The sequence below is a fragment of the Vicugna pacos genome, chromosome 15, assembly GCF_048564905.1.
Source record: "Vicugna pacos chromosome 15, VicPac4, whole genome shotgun sequence".
NCBI classification, from domain to species: Eukaryota; Metazoa; Chordata; class Mammalia; order Artiodactyla; family Camelidae; genus Vicugna; species Vicugna pacos.
Window position 1 is genome coordinate 35,511,906 of NC_133001.1, and position 8,108 is coordinate 35,520,013.

An 8,108-nucleotide genomic window follows, 5' to 3' on the forward strand; every position below is an offset into this window, starting at 1 on the left:
ACTCTGAGTTAGAGATTATTTTTATTTCACCTAGAATAGCATTTCTTCAGTGGAGTTCTCAGGTTTTTAACATATATGGCTTAGGTTATTGTAAATTGGGTAAATCTTTCTAATTTTACATCTTTTTTGTTGTTGTTGTTCTTTATGTTAACAGGCTTCTTCTCAACTGTCATTCTTAGGTCATTCTATTTTAAGAAAAGCTAGTACCCTCATTATGAGAGAATGTTAGCAAATCAAATATGTCTGTTCATAATTCTAATAAAGTACAGATTATCACTGAGTATTTATAGCTGCCAAATTAGCCCAAATTCACATATAAAGAATGTTGATAAGTTCAGCTGTAGAAGAAATGATAATCACAAAATAGTTTGGGTCTCCTATTTTATTAAATGTTCAGTAATATCTTTAGAATAAATGTACATGTTTCCTACATTTCTAATTACATACTGTATCACCATTAAGTTAAAGTATTTATTCCTAAATAAATGATTGCAATAGCAGGAAATTTTTTTAAATTATGAGAATACTGTCTTCAGGAAATTGTGTGAGTTTTTTTTGTTTATGGTTGTGTAGAATTTACAGGTTTCATGTTTACTAAATAGAAAAGTAAGCTCACTATAAAAGTCTACTCTAGATTTGTAAATTACTTAGAATATCTTATGATCATTTAACTTTGTTGGAAGGAGAGTATTTGGAAATTTCTGGTCAATGTAAACTCCAAAGAAGTTAAATGACTTTTAAGTAATTTTATACTTTCATGTTATATTTTATATTAAAATTTTCTTGCATATCAGAGTTCTTGTTAGGATGTATGTCTGAATGTTTTTCAGTTAATATTGTACCGTTTGGAAAAACAAGGAGAGAGACTTAACTACAGGGACTTCTGATCAAGTGTCCCCTGTGTCCTTAGTAATAGATGAGTTCTATTCATAAAGTTGTTTATGGACTGTGTTACATTGAAGGAACACACTGCTGTAGAAGTTGCTGGGGAGAGAGGGTTACTGCTCAAAACTGAAATTTCAAAACATTTCATAAATAGCATAGTGCCTTCATTTTTTATATATATCAATATTTCCTTATTCATATATTTCAGAAGATACTGTGCCTGCACCTGATGAAGTAAGCATGCTAACAGCAATTGCACTCTTCCTGTGGTCTGCTAGTAGTGAAATAATAGGAGTCCAGTCACTACAGAATGGCTGCATGAGCAGATTTAAAAATGCATTAAATTCATGTGACCCGTGGGTAAGTTACACTTAAAACATAGTGGTGAACCTTCCACTTTATGAGGAAAATTTCAGATCGATTCATTAAAATGTGTGATACATCAATTGAAAATGTAAGTGTTTGCTATATGGCTTTTCAACAGAAAACTGGAAAAGATCACTGGTTTAAGCATTTCAGGAGACATGTATATGTTCATTTACATATGCAGAAATTCCCCAGTATCTAAAATACTTGATTAACCCTGGCCTATGTTGATAGAGACTTTACATGCTTCTGTTTTTGTTTTTTTTTAATTGAAGGATAGTCAGTTTACAATGTTGTGTCAATTTCTGGTAGACAGCATGTTTCAGTCATACATATACATACATATATTCCTTTTCATATTATTTTTCATTATAGGTTACTATAAGATACTGATTATAGTTCCCTGTGCTATACAGTATAAACTTGTTATGTGTTTCTGTTTTTCATTGTTTCTTAATGACATCAATGGCATTAAAGGATAAATATATATTATAACATGTTTTAATGGGCCTATTTTGGAAACTCTAGGTTTTTTAGAAAGTAAGTTTTATTGTTTTACAGTGTCAAAGTCTGAACTAATGATTCTCAAACATGCTGCATATCAGGAAAAAAAAAACAGTTTAGTTAACATCTACAGTTATCTTCCTGAATCAGAATCTCTAGATGTGTGGTCCAAAGATCTGTATTTTAAAAACATTTCCCACGTAATTTTTATGTCCAGCAGCGTTTGGCAACTTCTCTTCTCCAAAGCACTGAAACAGTTTTCTTCCATTGTTTTTTCCATATGTTGATGTATTGATGAACCTTCCTTCCTTTTTTTTTTTTTTTTGGTTTGTTTGTTTGTTATTAATATGAAGTCTTTCTAATATAAAGTGGAGCCACTGAGACCTTACTTTCTAAACCTTGAACACTTAAATTGATAGAAACAGTCATTTTAGGGAATCCTAGAAATGGAGCTGAAGCGTGTAAGTAATGTGTATGTATAGCTTTGTTTGGCATCATTCAAATAATAGCTTTCCATGCTAAATATGTTAGGTTAAAGTGGGAGAGACAATTGTAAATTAAAGAAAGAATTAAAAACAGAAATTAGAATTCCTGATTTCTAGTTTCTTACTACAGAAATATACAAATTATATAAGCAATGGTAATTTGGCAATTAACATATAAGGAATGTTTATTTGATTAATTTCTTTTCAGTTAGGTTTATTTAGTTAGCATATTAGAAGTTTTATCACTCCATTTCCATAAAAAGAAGGAAAAGGCATTAATTCATCTCACATTTCTATTTTCAGCCTGCAGTATTGCTTCTTTTCAGTATTAAGTACATATTAAGATGTAATGTGATTGTAGAGCAGATAAGAACTGTCATATATGTAAATTAATGAAATAATTTTCTCATATAGGTTCAAGCCAAATGTTACCAGCTTCTCCTGTCAGTCTTTCAACATTCCAATCGTGCCCTTTCAACCCCCTATATCCATTCATTAGCTCCAATAGTAGTTGAAAAGCTAAAAGCTGTCGAAAGAAACAGACCAGCCAGTAACACAGAACTTTTAGCTGTTCAAGAAGGAATCAAAGTTCTTGAAACATTGGTTGCTCTTGGGGAGGAACAGAACAGTAAGTATTTTCCTATTAAAGGCCACTAGTCTAAAATGAAGATTTGTGTTATGTATAAATCTTGTTCGATGTTAGACACAGGTCATTGCAACAGAAGTTTACTAGAGGTGGTTACTATCTGAAAGCTTAATGTTTTTATGTTAACAAAATAGGGTTAATTTATATTTATATTTTAAGAGGTTAAAATAAATTACTGATGGCATTTCAACCCATGGATCTTTTTTATTTTCTAGGAATGTACTTTTTAAGAACTGGGGAAAATGTGGACGTTTAATAGATTTTTTAAAATAATATGTTTTGATGTTCATAATAGAGGTATAAAAACTTTATAACAAGTAGGACCAGAGAGCATTCATACCAAACATCATTATTAAAAATACCTCAAAATTTGAAATGTTTAAATTATTATTTCTTAATTTAAGTACAACCTTCAATATACATCCATTTAACCAGACACTTACGTAGCTTAACACCTGTTCCTCTTTATTCCCTGCTAAGGCTTGATTTCATCACAATTCAAAATTTATCTTTAAAAATAAGGCTTTTAATTGTTACAGAAAGACTGTACTTTTTAAATTACTACCTTATGATTGAATGTAAGCTGTTTCCAATTTTTCAAGATCATGAATAACTGAGATGAGTATTCTTATATAGATATCTTTGCACACTTTTTTAATTTATTCTATCAGATAAATGCCTTTAAGTGAAATTTCTGAGTCAAAAGGAATGCACACCTTTTTATATTACCTCATTACTGTCCAAATAAAAATTTATATCAATTTTTTCTATCAAATTTTTTCCTCTTTTTGAAAAAATTTCACAAGAGATTGGAAAGGTAATAGATTTTTTTTAAGAAACTAATGCTGATAGCTTCCCTATGAAGTAATAATCCAGAACTATCAGAGTGAAAGAGAATACAGAAGTGATTATGAAAAAAAGATTGGTCTTACTTGAAGATTAACTGCTTATAGGGACAAGAGAAAGAGAAGAGCCAAATATTACTATGTTACCTGGAAGAAAGATGAAAGCAGTGTTAAGACTGGAAAAGTCAGGAAGAAGAGCTGGTTGGGAGGAGTTGATAAGTTTAGTTGAAATTGGATATTAACCAATTTTTTGGGTAGAAATATTATTACTGACATCATGGCCCGTGTGTGGTAACTCAGCATAATTTTATCTTTATTTTTATTTTACTCACTGTAAACTCCATAAACATGGGGACTAAATCTTATTTATTCTGTAATCCCAGCACTGAGCTTATTGACTTTTTGCGTAGTCAGTATTTAAAATATGTATGAGCTGAATGACTCTTGGGATCAATTCCTGAACAGGTGCCCTAATTTAGGTAGGGAAGAGAGTCTTATGCTTTTTCAAATACTTCTCTATTATTTGAATTCTTTTAACAGCAAGAATATACATATATATTATTTATGAAATTAAATAGTTTAATAGTTAGACTTCAACAATGTTCATGAAATAAAATAACTCTTTAATTTTCCATTTAAGAGTCAATTAATTTAAGATATGAAATAAGCAAAGCAGTGTAGCTTTAATTCTTCAACCAACCAATTTTTAGTACTTAGTATTAATGAGTTATATCAACAACAAGCACCATCATGATTTCTTCATTTTTTTAAAGAACTGCCTCACTCAGATACAGATGTTTTTGTACTAAAGCAAGACTTCTAAGAGGTAGAGAAAGCAATTGGCATTTAAGAAAAATTAAAACTAAATCTAAGGCTAAATGCCAAGCAAAACCGAAGGTAAATGGTCACCATCACATTAATGTCACGTATAGTCATCATTCCTTTCATGATATCCTAATGAATGCTTCAGGTTTCTGTTCCCTATTCCAACCTCCCTATTCTGGAATACCCTTAAAAATTTTGTAATTTTATTCTCAAAATACATTTTACCAGATGGTAATCGTAAGGTGTTCATTCCTTTTTAACCTTTTAACAGTATTTTTTTTAATATAAAACAAATTAATATAAGTGTAAAATATACAATCTTAACAGGAAATCAAACCTGGTTTCCTACCCTAACATGGCTTGGGTAATTAGGAAATATTCAGTATTAATTATGAGTAATTATTGAGGTCTAAAATAGACTGTGCATGTTTACTTGTACTTTATTATAATTTAGACTACCGTGGTAATTGCCTACTTTTAAAATAAAAGTTTATTGTAATTTTCAGATTCATGATCATCTTCAGACTTTTACCTTTGTCATTTCCAGGAGTCCAATTACTTGCTCTTTTAGTTCCCACTTTGATCTCCTACCTGCTGGATGAAAATTCTTTTGCCTCAGCAAGCACAGTTTCCAAAGATCTTCATGAGTTTGCACTCCAGAATTTAATGCATATTGGACCTCTGTATCCACACGCTTTCAAGACAGTAATGGGAGCGGCTCCTGAGTTGAAAGTACGTTTGGAAACTGCTGTTAGGGCAAGCCAGGCTAGCAAAGCTAAAGCAGCTGCCAGGCAGCCAGCCCCTACCGTGCATTCTGCACCAACAATTAAGCTAAAAACAAGTTTTTTTTAATTTGCTATTGCATTCATTTTTGTTTATATTGTCAACTAGCACCTAATTAGTGATAGCCACAGTATCATTCCAGTCTGTAGGTTCTACTTTATTTGTATATAGGAATTACATGCCTCTGAGTAGGTTTAGTGAAATAATGCTCACACTGGTTTCTGATTTTGAAGGAATGATTTTTTTTAATCATGTGGTGAATGTGCTTTTATTTTTTCCTGATAATGTTTCTCTTTTATTCATTAATTTATTTTTTAAACACTGAGCCATAGTCTTTTAAATTAAATGCAGAAAAAATTGTATCATGTAGCTGGGTGGCTTATTGATATTGTCAGGGAAAAAATAGGGAAATATCCAGTACCTGTTATGAAAAAAATTAATTGAAAAGCAAGCAGAATTTGAATTTTGAGGTATTTAGAATAATGGAAAGTATCTGTTTCATGGTGTATATATATTAAGAATAAAGTCACATTTTCTTAGCATTTCTCAGACTGTCCTTACCTTTCTGATAGAACTTTTTACTTTCATATTAGATTACTAAATTATGCTTGTGTGTATTTTAGTTAATTGAATTAAAACTCTCATTTAAAGATCCATTAAAATGTTTCAAATGTGGAATAATACTTTGCTTCTTTTTAATGGCTAAAATTTGGCCTTGGTTATGCTTTGTAATTACAGAGAGCCTTGAGTGTTCTGGCTATGATGCTTAGTTTCATTCATCAAATATTTATTGAGTGCCTCCCGTGTATAAGGCATCAGGCTAGATGCTGCAGGGCATACAAAAATGAATTAGTCATAATTATAGTTATGCCAGTCTCTCATGCAATGGGAATTTTACCACGTCAAAAAGATAATTGATGAAATGAATGTTTGCCCCATGTTTAGCACATTTTAAACACCAAGTTGTACCAGACTGTGTTACATAGACTGTATTTTCAAAAGCCAGTCACTGTTCTGAACATTCTAAATTGCATACCTGTTCATTATCTGCCTCCTTCTACTTATTCTCTCTCTTCCCCTCGCCAATTGGCAGCTCGTGAGTCCTTCCTCATTTAGTCTTTAGAACCTCAGGTAGGTGCTTTCTCTCACCTATTTTCTTACTGACTTTTATTTTTGCAGGGTTGCTTGGAGGTTTTAAAAATTTTTTTATTTTACACTTGCTTTTCCAAAGTTATTCCCCCTGTTTTTTAGAGGTTTTTTTGTAACACTTTTATTGAGACATAATTCACATACCATGCAATTCACCCATTTAAAATGTATAATTCAGTGGTTTTTAGTATGTTCACAGAGTAGTACAATCATTACCACAATCAATTTTAAACATTTTCGTTACCCCCAAAAGAAACCCAGTACCCTTTAGCTATCGCCCCACAATCTCCCTGCTTACCCCCAGCCTTGTACTGCTGCAGATCTACTTTCTGTCTCTATCGATTCTCCTATTAAGAACATTTCATATAAATGAAATTATAAAATATGTGGTCTTTTGTGACTGGCTTCTTGATTTAACATTTTTAGGGTTCATCCATGTGGTAGCATACATCAGTACTACATCCCTTTTCATAGCTGAATACTATTCCATTGTATGTATGTATATTCTATTTTGTTTATCCGTTCATTAATTGATGGCATTCTGGTTGTTTCACCTTTCGCCTGGTTCAGATAACGCTGCTGTAAACAGTTGTGTACAAGTGTTTGTGTCGCCCTATGTTTTCATTTTATCTTGGGTAAATGCCTAGGAGTGGAATTGCTAGCTGGATGAGAACTCTGTGTTCAACTTTTTAAGGAACCGAACCGTCAGACTGGTTTTCAATCTCCTTGTTTCATAACCCCTTTTCACTCATCTATTTATAAAGTATATTTATTTCTGCCTTGGCTATTTTTCCCTGTTCTTGGTACCTCCCAAGCTTTTCCCATCATTTCCTACTTCAGGATAGATTACATCACACATTAGTAATGATTCTCTCTTTTTAACTCCTTCTCTCTCTCTGTCTCTTTCTCCCTTTCCCCTCCCCAGTGCATCTTTATAGTTTCTCTGAACTCTTTTGAGCCACTGACAACTTAACTTCTAGTTTTCTATGATATCTGTAAAAGGAAGATCTACTTGAAGAATTATATTTATTAATTTGTTTCACGGCCCAACCTATGAGATTTTTCTCAACCTGCATAATCATATTTATTTGATTATGAACATGTATCATGAAGCTAAAAGAGGAAGAAGCATCGATTGCCAGTGGATTCTTTCCGAAGCTTAATCTGAGCAGCTTTAGTATTAAAAGAAATGAAGTATCTTCTATTTGCTTTCCAGGTTTTTGTTAATCAGTATTGTGCTTTTGAATTCTCAGTTTAATTAGAGAGATCTAAGCACTTAAGTCAGGTGTCCCTTCTAAGTAAGTTCTGCCATCAACCATGTAGGGATAGAACTTTGGACAACCTCCTTTTGGGGCTTCAGTTTCCTGATCTATACAATGAGAACAAAATTTACTAGGTATTCTCTCTATAATCTTTTGCACATCTAAAAATACATATGTCAGGAGAGGGTATAGCTCAGTGTTAAGAGTCCATGCTTAGCATGCACAGGGTCCTGGGTTCAGTCCCCAGTACCTCCATTAAAAAACAAAACAAAAGCAATAAAAAAAAACTTACTTTAAAGGTATATATGTATGTATATATCATGCTTGTTTTTCTCAAGAGAATGAGTGAATCTTTGGC

The 8,108-nt window shown here is 32.1% G+C and overlaps 1 protein-coding gene across 2 annotated transcripts in view; it reads left to right on the top strand.

The window, feature by feature from the left end:
- Positions 1-5,876, top strand: part of HEATR5B (HEAT repeat containing 5B) — an 89,611-nt gene extending 83,735 nt beyond the window's left edge. For both annotated transcript variants that reach the window (XM_006215538.4, XM_072937923.1), the window contains exons 34-36: positions 1,094-1,245; positions 2,655-2,868; positions 5,104-5,876. In XM_006215538.4, the coding sequence (XP_006215600.1) occupies positions 1,094-1,245; positions 2,655-2,868; positions 5,104-5,408 (671 nt within the window). In that variant the 3' untranslated portion in view covers positions 5,409-5,876. The remainder of the gene's footprint in view (positions 1-1,093; positions 1,246-2,654; positions 2,869-5,103) is intronic.
- Positions 5,877-8,108: the final 2,232 nt, after the last annotated feature.